Raw genomic sequence first — 14,561 nt, forward strand, 5'->3', positions numbered from 1 at the left:
AGTTGCTCAATATTCTTACTATACCATGCTAGAACTATATGAATGTCATATTTTGTCCATAACTTCACTATACTAATCCATTTGATTCTTCTATTATTTCATATGTCAGGCTTTACATTGTTAAATAAAGAACTCCTGTCGTTTTCCAAGGTTAAACTGTTCAGTTTATGTCCTAATTAAAAAGAGAATAAAATTTCTATGTGTATGATACGGTTTTAGAGTTTAATGTACATTTACACCAGCTCCTATTCCCACACATCCAAGCAGTCTCACGAGACAGGCGTTACTGGAGCATTCCACATTCAGAGAAAGTCTTCAAACTGCAATCTGTCATTTTCCAAGAAGTCCAAGAAGAAAATTATAAGCAGTGTTTAATATCTGGAGCAGATCATGCCTCTGTGACATCGTTTTTTTTTAACCCAAAAATGAAAATCCGTCATAATGCACTTACTTTCACGTCATTATAAATGGAAGTTGTGTAAAATTGTATATAGACTTTGTTTCTTGCTGGGTTGGCAAATCAATTCATCGTTCCAACGGTATAAAAACAAACTAATTTTGTTAATAGTAAATAAGCTGATATGAGAACATTCGGTGCTTCCATTAAAAACTGAAGTCTAGTCATGCAGGTTGAGCCACACATCTTGATGAGTGCATGTGATATTTTGAACCAACCAACCAATCAGATCATGTGATATGATATCATGTGACATACTGCACCATTTAAACCATCCGCCTTGCTTAACTGGAATTCCAGTTTGGCCTTGAAAAGAAGTGTTAAAAATGTCAAGCACGCACAGACTCACATATACCTGTACACACAAACATACACACACACACACACACACACACACACACATTTCTGAAACAATGTGCATTCCATATTAGTATCCAAAACAACTGAACATTTGAATAAAATTGACACACTTAAATGAGATTTGTGTTGTACAAAACCAAGCCATACAACACAGGTTTCCCATGTTCTTTGCTTAAAATTCCAACAGAATTATATTTCCGATCCTGAAAAGGATGTTTGAGACACATCAAACTGCTCCCCGTCCATACCGAGTCTGTATCAAACATCTACAGTCCACAAGTCCATTCTCATTTCAGGAATTCTCGATCTGCCAGGTTTCAGCATATATTTAGTCTATGGTATACTTCGCGTTTTGGCCACGATGCCGGCAGCCTGGATGACACGGTATCGCTCTCTGAGGTTGCGCCGTCGGACATGCTCGTTGGTGATTTCCAGTACGTTTGCTACGGGGAACCAGCCTTTCTGTCCATCTGATAGACGGATTCCCTCAAACCAACCTTAAAGAAGGAAAGAAGCGTCAGATGGATGAACAAAAACAACGCTAGAATGTCAGATGTGCTTCCAGTAAAAGGAAGGTGTTGCTCGACACACCTTCGTTGGTTTTGCGCACAACATTAATGATCTCTGTGGGCTCCAGATTTAATTCATCTGCTTGGTTTGCCACATACTGCTCCACACACTGCACCTGAGGGCAATCTGTCACACAAACACACATATATATGATTGGAAAGAAATCTAGCTGTTGAGACGTGTTTCTGCAATCAAAATCAAAGGCAAGCGTCAACACATCACATATGAGTCATAAACCTCGGTGGCTTACGGAAATAAGCAGCCACACTTACCCCAGTCTTCATATATGACTTCTTCCTGATCATTGTTGGGGTCATCGGGATTCGGGAATGCCGCCAACCACCTGTGCAGGTCAGATCTGATCGGAGAGACAAATTACCTAGTCTTTAAAGCACATACATCTTTATAGTTAAAATTCAAATTATGTGATTTTTGCATTTTATGATATATACAACATAAAAAATTATATTATTGATTTTAGAGAGAGAGAGAGAGAGAGAGAGAGAATTTTTTTTATCCAAAGTGCGGATGCCTACTGATACACTGTTGACATATTTTTTTCTGAAAATAATTTTTGTGCATTTGTATTCCTATTAATATAATACTTATGCATGTGCTAAACCATTGGGGTGCGTATGATTTTTAGTTTTTTTAAGTTTTAATACTCAAGGACATATTATATTGATCAAAAGTGACAGAAAAGACGCTAATGTTACAAAACATTTCTACTAAAAATACATGCTGCACTTTAAAAAATGCATTATTCATCAGAAAATTATGAAATCATTTATCATGTTTTTTTAAATATTTCTTTTCCCACATTGATAATAATACATTTTTCCTGAGCAGCAAATGAGTATATTAGAATGATTTCTGAAGGATCATGTGACACCAAAAACTGGTGTAATGCCTAGTAATTTTTCATGAAATAATGAAGAATATGATCATAAATATTACAAAAATCTTACTGATCCCAAATATTTATTTTGTAGTGTACATTAACAAGACTTTGAATTACCAACAACAACAAAAAACACCATTATGGGAATAAAAACATAATGGAGCAACGAACATGTCTCACGGATGAGTAAAATAAATAGTATGCAGTTTATTTATAACTCCACGCACTGTGTAGGAGCTTTGAAAACTCTCTCCATCTGGCGTCCCTGGTGATTCTCCAGCAGAGTCAGAGAGAAGCAGTGCTCCAGGCTGAGGGCAGCTGTGACCTCCCTAAAAGGCTGCACCTGGACCAGGGAGCGATGGGCATGATCCAGGACGACATACCGCTCAGAACTACAGCACAAGAAATGAATGAGTGAAACCACAGGATTAACTAAACAGCAAATCCAATCAGGGTTGTTACTTTTCGCAAAAAAAAAAAAAATCATTAAAGAGTGAATGCATATAAATAGCCCTTAAATACAATGTTTTGTAACCCTCGTAAAACAGATAAAGCCATAACACAAACAGGTTTTTCAGCTTTCTACCTTTTCTTGCTAGCAATGACAAGTAGGTCATTGAAGAGAAAGAGGTAAACGGGGTTGAATTTGGGGCGGAGGTTCAAGAATGTCCCTCCTCTGTTCACTTCCTGCAGCTCTCCTCGTTTTTCCAAGAAACGTGTTTGAGAAATAATTGGCACCGCCTAAATAAATAATTCAATTATGAGATGACATTTAAACGTATAAATAGATGCATTGAAATAATTCTTATAAGATATACTCACAGATCTTTTTTTGTATAAAATATAATAGTAAATATGAATTTATTTTTAATTTCAATAAAACATTCTGGTAGATGTAATAATAAATGCTCTGCAAAGCCAGGTTTACTTCATAAACGTTAACACAAAAATCTGTTTGCTCACCTTTAGTTTGTCAAACTCCAGCATACCATTAATCTGAATCAGTTCCTCCATCTGCTTCATTTTTCCAACCTGAGTATTGCATTCTTCAATGATCTGCGAGGACATGCGTGACAAGCAATTTAAGATCACATTTGACAACACAGCCACAAACAATACGTACACACACCAAAACGATCTTTTAAAACAGACAGTTGAATCTGAATGCATAACAAACATATTAAACATGACCTATTTCGGTTCATGAAAATGAAAAACAATAAACATCCTTTTTTAGCCACATGCTTTAAAAATCCACCCGACTTGCATTTAACCTTGTTTTCCACTCTCTCCCCCGCTTTCCAATTATTTTTGCTCTCTTTTCTATTTGTCTTCCTCTCTAACAGGCTATTCTGGGAACAATGAGGTCTAGTTTGATCAAGGAACCGTGGACGAGGAGGGGCTTTATAATGAGAGGAAAAAACAGGGTGCATTTACTGTGACCTTGAGGTATTTACCTTAGACACAGAGTCCAGAGCTTTAGATGCCGTTTGCTCCTTCTCTGTCCCGACAGCCGTTCTCTTTAGGATGTTCTGATGAAAAAAAAAAAAAATTGCAAAAAAAAAAAATCTGGATTATTTTCATATTGCCTGGATCACTTTAGGACAAAACAAAACAACAAAACAAAGGCTCCAAAAATCAACAGAAATTGGTTCTAACAAATACAAATGTGCTATGGTTTACAATTTTGGGGTCATAAAGATTTTTTATGTTTTTAAAAGTAGTTTCTAAATGCTCAGCGGAGCTGCATTTATTTGATCAAACATTTTTCTTTTTTAATGTATGTGACCCTGGACCACAAAACCTTAAGTAGCATGAATATATTCGTAGCAACAGCCAGCTACACATTGTATGGGTAAATGTTTTATCATAAATATATCCAATGTTAATTTTAAATTTGTAGTATGCATTGTTAAGAACTTAATTTGGACAAATTTAAAGGCCATTTTCTCAATATTTCGGTTTTTTTTGCATCCTCAGATTTCAGTTTTTCAAATAGTTTTATCTATCAGTTTCTTAAAAGTATTGACCCTTATGACTGGTTTTGTGGTCCAGGGTCACGTATCTGAAGTGGCTTAGGCATATTATTCACTCACCTCAATGAGCATTTTAATGCGTGTGATTCGCTGAAAGGGCAGCAACAGGAAGGACATAAAGGGCAGTCGCTGACAAACGGGCGACTCCTGGAGTCGGGTGATTACTGTCGCAAACTGAGTGTTAGACTGCCTGCAACAGATATCAGGCAAAAGAACAACTGAGCAAATACTAAATAAATGAATGATGAGAATATCACACAAAGCAGTTTGAGTTCTTGCTTGTGTGTGCAGGTGTATGAGTTTCTCACATTAGAGTACTGTAAGTCTTTTCCTGATAAATCTGGTTTCGAACGTAGTCGATGTACGCAGGAAAATGATGTTGAGCGTGATAGTGGATGATGTCACAGATGTCAGAAATGATAACGCTCTCATCTAGACGCTCCTCCAGGTCCTTTAGAAACCTGTGAACATCAACAGACAGTGGTATTTGGAAATGAATGTTTGTGACTTGTTTTACTGCATTGTTCGAAGCATCGGATTATTAGGTGATGATGGTGTATTTGTTTTAATGTTTAACGGCTTTCTATCAAACGCTGCCGTCTCAGCAAATTCTAATGCGGTACACCTGGAAAATCGTTCGTTCGCTGTACAATAACATGCCGCAAATGTAGTCTATGGGGATCGTGTATATAAACAAAACTCATTTGCAGGGGTGATGCAGTGCTGCTTCAGCAAATCTAAACTGTCTTTATTTTGTACACGGGCACTCACCGCTCGCTGACCTCTTGGATGCGCAGAATGTTTGAGAAGAGGGTTTTTTTGTCCATGTTAATGAGCGTATCATTCAAGTCACTTGACTCCATGAAATGCTCAGTTAGCACACGCAAAGAGCGCAGATACGATATTTCTGATGTAATCACCTCGAACATGCTCTGCACTCAAAGAAAAGAAACACGTAAATATTATATTGGGTGGGTGTCAATTTATATATATGTATATAGAGAGAGAGAGAGAGAGACAAAAAAATATACATTTAATCGATCAAAAGTGACACTAAAGATCTATGATGCTACAAAACATTTATTTGAAATATATGCAGTACAGCTGTTTTTAGTAACAATTAAATCTGTGTTAATTTCAATAAAAACTATTTTTTAACTACAAATCAGCATAATAATTTCCAAGGAACCATGTGACCCTGAAGACGGAAGTAATAGCTCTGTTTTGCACTACAGAAATACATAATTTTTTAGCGATTTTAAACTGTAATAGTATTTCACAATGTTCTTTCCCATCCACCCCGTCTCTCCTACAGATTTCCATCCTTTCTTTCTTCTCTTTCGCTCTCAATTTTGTTTTCCATACGCCCAAACACACAAAGCCTCGAAACTCAGCACTGACTATGAAGTACGTGCTCTCTTCTGCGTTCTGTGCAGTGAGGATTTCTGCTCACCTCTTGGTACTTGCACTCCTCTGGACTTAAGGTCTGCAGGACGCCACTGTCCCGTACTGCTGACTGGTCCCGCCATAAATTGCTCTGCTTGAGATTCGGGACACTGCAGGATCTGGAACGCACTTCTCCTTTCTCTGGGCTGGATGTAATGTGTGGGTCCATCGGGAAGTCTATGCTGGTTTTACTGATGTTGCGACATACTGTCCTCCTGATCTCCTTGTGTATATATGTTTCCGTGTAAAACTGATACAGCTCTGCAAGGGTCAGAAAACACGCCATTAAATTCAAACCCTATTTTTTTTACTAATATATCGTAACATCTCATTCTTCACAATTTATTTATAATGTTTTTATTTATAATGTAATTCTTTATTTTCGTCATATCTGTCATATAACATTTAATTTAAAACTAGTAATTCATTCATTCATTCAGCAAAAATTATACCCTCAGGCATCCCAGCTTCCAAGTCAACAGATTGCTGGCGACGTGGAATGGATCTTGGAGGTCTAGAGCTGTGACAAAGATTGAGTTACAGGCGATAAAGACAAATGTGACAGCAGTGTGACTTATAATAAGCTCAAGAGAGCAGACATTCTTTGAGAAATTAAAGAAATATAAAAAAAAGATATATACTTCTCAATGGATCCACATTTTTCCCCATCAGCCCCTGCACTGTCATTCTCATCTGTTGATGTCGAGAAACAAACGATTATGTACAATAAAACAAACACACTAAGACGATCAACAAGTTTCAGTTTGAGACAACTGAAGGAAATGCTCTAAATATTTTATATCCGTAATATAATGCATTTCTGTATGAAATAGTATCCTCAGAAAGAAAAAAAAAAGATGATGATAGACTGGATTGTGAACAGTGGGCATTTCATAAAAGAATTTCCCCTAAAAAAGAAAGCAAGTTATACATGTTTGGAGCAGTGTTGTTAATGTTAACTAAAACTAAAATGATTAAAAATCATTTTGCCAATGAAAATAATATTAAATAATAATAATAAAAAAAAAAACTGGTAAAAGTTCACAATAAGGTTACATATTTAACTACAGTAGTTAACAAACTTTCAAAAACGTCTAAAGCATTTATTAAGCTTTGAATAAAATATGTTGATTGAGCATTTAATAAGCTTTTCAAGATGAAGTCAGTTTATAAAAAAAAAATTAAAATCATAAGTTGTATGTTATTTAATAGACTCGAACTAACATGAAGAATTAAAAATAATAAAAAAATAAAAAAATTTAATACTGTAAAAACTAAAAAAAAAAAAACAGAACTAAAATACTCAAATGAAAGTAAACTAAATAGAGCTAAAAAAATATATATTTAATTGATAATAATAAAAATGGCAAAATCAAATATTGCAACAAAACAACTATATCGCTAAAATGGAAAAAAATTCTAATCTAAAAATAAATTTTAAATTAAAATATTTATAATACTAAGTATATAATCTAAAAATAAAAGCTAATAAACGTATATACTATAACAACAACATTGTTAGGAACATTTAAGACCATGAATTTCTGATTTCGTGATGACGTTAAAAGCCTTTATGTACCTATAGACTTGAGGGAATAATTGCTGAGGCGTCTTCCGTTCTCATAGGTCTTAGCTGGCGGAGGTGGTGCAGCTCTTTGGGGTCGGGGACTGGCAGGTGGGCTTCCCTTTTTAGGGGGAAGCAGAGGGGAGGAAGGACGCGCCAGAGGCTGAGGCAGAATAATGCGAGGACCCTTGTTATCTAAAGGCATTCTGGGAGGAATGGCCGGAGGGGTATCCTTGCTTACAGAGTCCGACCCCTTTTGAGGTCTGGGTGGAGTGACCACTTCCAGGCTAACATCGTAGATGGACTCCTCCGGCTCCTCCAAAGGCTGGTCTTTAGGGACGTTTAGAGGAGTCTGGGGAAACGAGACAGCAGAGACGATCAACGTTGGAGGTCCAGGGTCCGATTTCCTCCTCAGCTGCTGCTCTATTAGGTTACGAGTCTCTGCGAACTTGTCTTTTTTAATTAGCAGTTTCTCCTTTTTGTTCTCGTCTTTAGCTAATGATTCACTCAAAGGCTCCGGCTCTTTATTGGACTTGTCTTCATTCTCTTCTTCTACTCTTTCATTCTGATCCTCAGTATCGCTGTACTCAGTTTCATCCTCCTCAGCCTCATCATCATCATCCTGCTCGCTTATTGGCACCCATACGAGCTTCATGCCAGGCCTCTGCAGGTGACAGATACAGCCGCAGTTCTTCTCACAGTGAGGCTCTGGAAGAGGACTGGAATCCTGCTCCGCTCGCTCTTTTCCATCAGGAGCTAGAAGAGGACACAGATTATGGTCAGGGTTTAAATGAACTTTAAGATGGGTAAATAACGTGATGCAATTACATGTATTTGTTTTTGTTATTTAAAACTTTTATTTCTTAATGAATATTAAAAATCATTCAGAAATATTTTGGGGAGATAATTACAGAGAAAAAAAGCATCATTAAAGAAACACTACAGGTCTTGCGTTAATCCATATTTTTTCATGAACTAATCAACTAATTGCTTCCCTAACATGTCTTTCTTTCAGACTAGTTGACAGAAAACATCCAAAATCCACATTTATGTATTTGTTTTATTAGCTTTTATTTAGTTATGTCTGTTATTCAGTTATGTTTTAATAGGTTTAAAGGTCTCAAAAGTAAGTTTTTCCCCCTCCTGCGTTGAGATGGGAAGTTTCTTCCCGTTTTCCCCCTAATTTCTGAAGGTTTTTACAGAGGGGTTTGTTCATGTAACATTTATCGGAATATTTTATTCCTAAAAACCTACTGTATTTTCTAAATTATGGAACGGTTAAAACCTTTCATTCTACTATGTTCAACAAATTGAAACCAAAAAACTGAAACTGACTATAGCCAATGTTTATATTTCTGATCTGCAAATGATAATAATAAAACATCAGCATATTTCAACAAAACAGGTGAGAAGAATGTAATATTCTGTGAATAATTAACATGAAAGGACATGAAAATGAACATGCTTTGAATTTACTTTGAAAATTCATCTTGATGACTACATTCACATTTACTTTTAATTTATTTATTTTACTAAAGATTAAAAGAAAATGACTCTTTACTTGGTGCTTACACCACATGACATTCAAACCATATGAAAGGAACAGAAATACAAAGGAGTACAGTTCTACGAACTGTAGTTGCAGTAAGTTATATTGCTCTCCAAAGGCTTTCCAGTGTATGTGATCTCGGATTACCATCTTTTCTCTGCTTCTTTGACCGGTCCACCTCACTCTTTGAGCCTGCGGTTATCAATGCCGTCAACTTCTGCATTGAACCCTTGCGCTGTGTCGATCCCTCCTCCCCCCTCTTGACCCGCAGGTCTTCAATCGCCTCGAATACATTTTGCTTGATCTTGCCAAATGCCCGTTTTAGCCCTTCTGCCATTTCCCTACACTGGTAACTGACTAGCTCATACCTCCCTTGGATTCTGGACTAGCCGAATGTATGAACTCAAGGGTGGGAAACTGGTTTATTACCCCAATAATCACATAAATCACATAAAGGCCACTTGTATGTTACTTCCAAGCCTCCTAAACAGTCAAACTAGCTCAGTTCACATAAACGTCAATGTAAAAGAGGTTTATGAACAATATATTCTCAGATAATGTCCAAAAGGGGATGTTAAGTAAGAAAAGAAGGTCAAGCTTTTTCCTTTTATGGATCTTCAACTTTGGAACAGCCTTTATGGTAATGTTTATTGACACAACCTGGGAAAAAAAAGTCTTTAGGCAGACATCTACAATTTAATTACTAACAAATGTATTATTCTAGCATATATATATATATATATATATATATATATATATATATATATATATATATATATATATATATATATATATATATATATATATATATATATATATATATATATCTTTCAAGTCTTTTCTTTCAAGCTTTGCATTCATCAGTACTGTTTATAATGTATTGTAAACTTTTGAAAGGTAATGTAGTTTTAAAATAATTAGTTCCAGGAGGGGTTATGTTATCCCCCTACAACCATCTGTTCAGCAGATGACACAGACTGTATAATCCTACAGACTCATCAACAACAAAAAGACCTCCGATATGTCACACCTGAATTATGTGTGACTCAATTCTAAATAAATAAATACAAACTAAAACATCCAAGTGCGAGAAAGCTGATCAATTCCATTTGAAGTGAACAAAATAACACTGGCATGAGTTTTAGGAACACAAACAGCTTAAACTCCAGAAGTGCGTCAAACGCAAAGTTCACATTCAAAGTTACTTTCAAAATTATATTGTAAAACCCAAACTCGCAATTTACATTCCATCTCTCCAAGACTACTAGCAACACTAACAGAGGGCAGCGGAGTTTAGCAGATTATCAGAAGATTAACCTGATTAAAATATGACTTTAGTAGCAGAGTCCCTTAATTTAATGCTGTAAATAGTATTTGTTCTTTATCCCGATTCTTGTCTTCATTTCTCGGTCTGTCTACTTTTTACATGTCAGTGTGTATAAATCAAAGAAAATAAACACACAGAAGGTTACAATGATGTAAAACCTTTAGGATGCTTAAATTCTGAGCTGCTTGAATGTTTAAAGAAAGTTCTCCCAAAATAAAAGACTCACTGAACAAACATGCAACTTTGTGACGGTCTATTGAGGAAAAAAATTCGGCAAAAGTAGGTCAAACAAATCCTGAAAAGAAAGTAAATGCATCGTACCTGATCGGCTTCCATCAAAAGAACTAAAAGCTCCTTCTTGTCTCTCTTGGCTGTCCACCTCGTCTTTCTGTTCACTGTGATTTTGTCTGGTCTTTGGAGGCAGAGGAGGTGCCTTGCCATCGCTGATGGGGGAAGAACGTTTCGTTTTGCGTCTGGGCTTTATTGCAGGAGGTCTTTGTTGTCTCCATTCTATGCTGGTGCTCTTTGATGCATCTCCACTTGGTATCTTAGACTCTGGCTGGCTGAATTTGTTGACTATTTTTTTGACATTCCCAGAGTTCTGGGAGGCTGCACTTTCCACAGTTGAGGTGTCTGAGGCATTATTGGATGGCTTGATGGGAACCGGGGGTCTTTGTTTAACCTCAGGTTTCTGAGGCAGATTCTGAGACTCTTGAGAAGACATCCTGATCGGTTTCGATGTTTTAACCAAAGCAACCTGGCCAATATGAGGCCAGGCAGCAGGGTTAGAGAGGGTCTTCAATCTTCAACCTGCAGAAACAAATAGTAAAGATTCTAAACATGATTGATGCATCTTTACAGGCTCTTTTCAGCACTTGATCAATCCCAGAGCGTATAAGATAAGATATACAACAATTCTGGTTGGTATAGCTAAATGGGCAATATTAATGTCACAGTGAAAATGAATCACATGTTGTGACAAGCATCAGATTGTAACAAATTAATGTTAAATGCGAAAACATGTAGTCTGGTGACTTGGTTGTTGCATTTATTGTCAGAGGCACATGGTTCTGAACTTGAAGGGACAGCTGGGTCATAGTAGATTAAATTATTGGAGAATAGAATTCTTACATTTTGCTTAAACATTATAAAAACTGAAACGATGAAACACATGAAACACATTCAGATCGAAAATATACAGTTAAAAAAAATTTCATTTCATGTTTATGTCTATTATTTTTTTATGAATGAGTTAAAACACTAAAACCAAAATAAATCATTTTAAATTATATGTTTTTAAATGCTAAATTTGAAATTGAGCTAATTAATTTACACACCACAAAAAAAGTAACATATACATTTTTAGATTTCTTATATTAAGAATTTAACAGTGTATTAAAGTGCCCCTATTTTGGGTTACGAAAGGTTCTTATTTTGGTTTTGAAAGTCCACAACAACAGGTTGACACGCATTGAAAGATCAAAAAACACGTTAATTCATTCCATAATAGGCATTTCTTTTTACCTTGAACCTTTTTACCTTTTTTTAAAACGGCTTGTTTCATGATACATACTTGACTCTTTCTTTTGGGAGACAATAACTGTTCACACGGTAAACTTTCAGATTCAGTATTTTGCAGGATGTTTTCATTCTCTTAGAGATGTGTTACACACTGCATAAAAGATTGTTTTCAAATATCTATAATAGGAGCAACCTAATTAATATAAAAGATGCACACTTAAATATTTAAAATTGCCAGACACAGTGAATAAAAAAAATGAAAAACTCCAATATAAGCCAATGACTGATATAGGACAAACATGCAGTCCAGCCCTAGTTTCCATTCTTTCAGTTTCATATCCCTCATGAAAAGTATATTGTAACTGGAACTTCAGTCATCTACAGGAGTCAAAGTCCTCAGAAGTACATATATATTTGTCAGGGCGATTAGATCTGGTAACTCATTAAATAAAATTAAAAGCAGTGATCTTTGTACTGGAGTTACCTCACATCGTACAGGTTTAACGGCATTGTACTTTGCGCTTACAGGTAAAAATCTATATATGAAAATATGAAATAAATTATATATATTATAAAGATTTATATAAAATATGACCTGAACTTGCAATCAGCCTGGTTAGTGAAACAGGATCCCGGAAAAAGCACAAAACTAAGCTAGGACGTCACGTTTAAAGTACATACCAGGTACTTTGACCGTTCAGATTCCTAAAGCCTGTGCACGTCTTAGGAATGCATGGTGAGATTAAAATAATACGATTAGTGGTACATATACATACCATTTCATCGCTTGTTGTTTCTCTTTGTTTAAAAACAATGGCAATGCCTCGAATGGAATTGGTTTGGAATAAACCCATACTGGAAATATTGGAAAGGAACGGGTGTGTCAACACGACTTCCTGTGTCAACAATTCTAGTCGGGTTGAGCTTTGGTGTCACTGACTTCACTTGACTCCCACCCCTCAAACAGACCCAGCAGGTCCGTCAAGTTCTCGCTGCGCTGCTGTGTTTCCCTGATAATTCGATATCCCAAACATACAAAGCCAGAAAGAAATGCTTTCCCGTGGGGAGAAACAGGATGGCCGAAAGGGCTACCATTTAGATAATGTTTCATAGTTTTAACATCCTTCTGATATTTCAAACTTCAATAAGGTATAAACATCCCCTCAAGCAACAGGACATCCAAGTATCCCCTGCTGAGCATTTTTTTCCAAAAATGTGTACAAGACACTTCCCCTCCAAACTATAAACATCTTGGGAATGGAATCCTCCTTTCCTGTGGATCTGCTTTCGGATTCTTTAGAATCACGGGGATGTTGTGATGTATATCAACAGTATGTATAAATATTAATAATAAGCACTTTTAATGTAAAAAAAAAAAATACAGAAACTTTTCTCTTAGGATATAACTAACTGTATATAAAGTCTAAACTGTCCCCTAAGGGTGTGTATGTGGTATTTGCACTGGGTTACCTCTATATTGTGAGACCTGACACGTAATTTCGTTCATAATCACTCGTGACAATGTTTCAGAAACAATGGGCCAATGAAAAATGGGCATTAAATCTGAAAGTCAATATTTCTACAGCAAGGATCTGCCGTGTGAACCGGTGGTAACGCAACATGACGTAACCTGTCGTTAATTTAGCGTCCATTCGTACATCAGACATAGCAACAACTAGATTAGACGCGGTTTATACTATATACAGTTACAGCAGAGGCTGCTAGAAGTCGTACGTGTAACAGTACTCCAGACTACTTACCAAATGTGTCTCACTCTCCTAGATAATCCATAAAGAAAGGCGAATTCCTGAAATGTGTCCAGGGCAAACTTCCTCATAAAAATAAAAACATCAGAGTGGCGTGGTGTAACTCTCACGGCGCACATGAACGGTTACGCAGACGTCTGTGTTAATACATTTCTTTAAAATGACAGCAACAGATCGCCACATCCCAGCGCGATCTTTATATCCGTGCGGATCTGGTCAGACGTTACTTTCGTCTTTCCTCTTTTGTTGTCCTCTCCGGTAAATCCACGCGCATCTCTGGCTCTTTGTTTTCCTGCTCGGGAGCGTGTGTGTAAGAACAGCCGGACAGGGACAGCGCGATTAGAGCACACCCCTCCTCCCATCGCACCCCATCCCATTCTTGCCTGCACACCCTCCTTTGGCTGCCACCCAGCGGAGATTCCGTGTGCGCGTGCGTGCGCGCGCGCGTGGATCAGGTTGGTCGGAATCAAACATATTAAAACCTGAAACCAACTACGAAATGGCTGTTTATCTACCAGCAAAACGGTTAATAAACAACGAGGTGCTGAAGACAAAACAAGTGCCGAACAATCGACTTGACAGTCTTTTATTTTGAAAAACAGGTGGAGAATCTCAAGTGCAAACCCTGAACGTTTGTATTGTTCCGAAATGATTTATGCCTAAATTTACCGACGTTTATATTGTTCTTTTTCACAAGCGAATCACAGATTTTGTTGATTTATTTTTCTGCTCTAGAGGAAAGAAGGGGTTTTTTTTTTACTAAGGACACTTAGACTTTTAGTCTTTTCAAATTTTGTTATATTTTTGTTTACTCGTTCTACTTGTGATGAACCAAAAAATAACATTTTAAAAAAGCCAAAAGAATTAGCAAATTGTATGGAAAATAAAATGAAATAATTCTACTTGGAATGCATTTTAAAGGTAATGGAAAGAGATCAATTGTACAATATCCCATATAATCCAATAGCATATTACTTTAAATTAGCCTGTATTTTACAATTCGATAATAGTTTTTTGAACATTACTACATAAAATAAAACAAAAAAATAAAATAAACCTACATA

General features: G+C 36.4%; 2 protein-coding genes across 3 annotated transcripts in view; both read right to left on the reverse strand.

Moving 5' to 3' along the window:
- Positions 1-14,561, reverse strand: part of thrab (thyroid hormone receptor alpha b) — a 628,197-nt gene that overhangs the window by 233,413 nt on the left and 380,223 nt on the right. The gene's annotated exons all lie outside the window — the stretch shown is intronic.
- Positions 202-13,841, reverse strand: arhgef15b (Rho guanine nucleotide exchange factor 15b). 2 transcript variants are annotated; one of them, XM_043253314.1, is made up of 16 exons: positions 13,492-13,841; positions 10,532-11,020; positions 7,350-8,090; positions 6,412-6,463; positions 6,223-6,290; positions 5,778-6,031; positions 5,096-5,256; positions 4,633-4,785; positions 4,385-4,514; positions 3,746-3,820; positions 3,252-3,344; positions 2,875-3,029; positions 2,516-2,680; positions 1,660-1,745; positions 1,409-1,513; positions 202-1,314 (listed from the first exon to the last, which is right to left on the reverse strand). In XM_043253314.1, the coding sequence occupies exons 2-16, from the start codon at positions 10,932-10,934 to the stop codon at positions 1,151-1,153; spliced, it is 2,805 nt and encodes a 934-aa protein (XP_043109249.1). In that variant the 5' UTR covers positions 10,935-11,020; positions 13,492-13,841; the 3' UTR covers positions 202-1,150. The 2 variants fall into 2 exon arrangements, with proteins under 2 accessions (XP_043109249.1, XP_043109250.1); XM_043253315.1 differs by lacking the exon at positions 13,492-13,841 and adding an exon at positions 12,508-12,628.

The sequence above is a fragment of the Puntigrus tetrazona genome, chromosome 12 (assembly GCF_018831695.1).
Source record: "Puntigrus tetrazona isolate hp1 chromosome 12, ASM1883169v1, whole genome shotgun sequence".
Classification (NCBI taxonomy): Eukaryota; Metazoa; Chordata; class Actinopteri; order Cypriniformes; family Cyprinidae; genus Puntigrus; species Puntigrus tetrazona.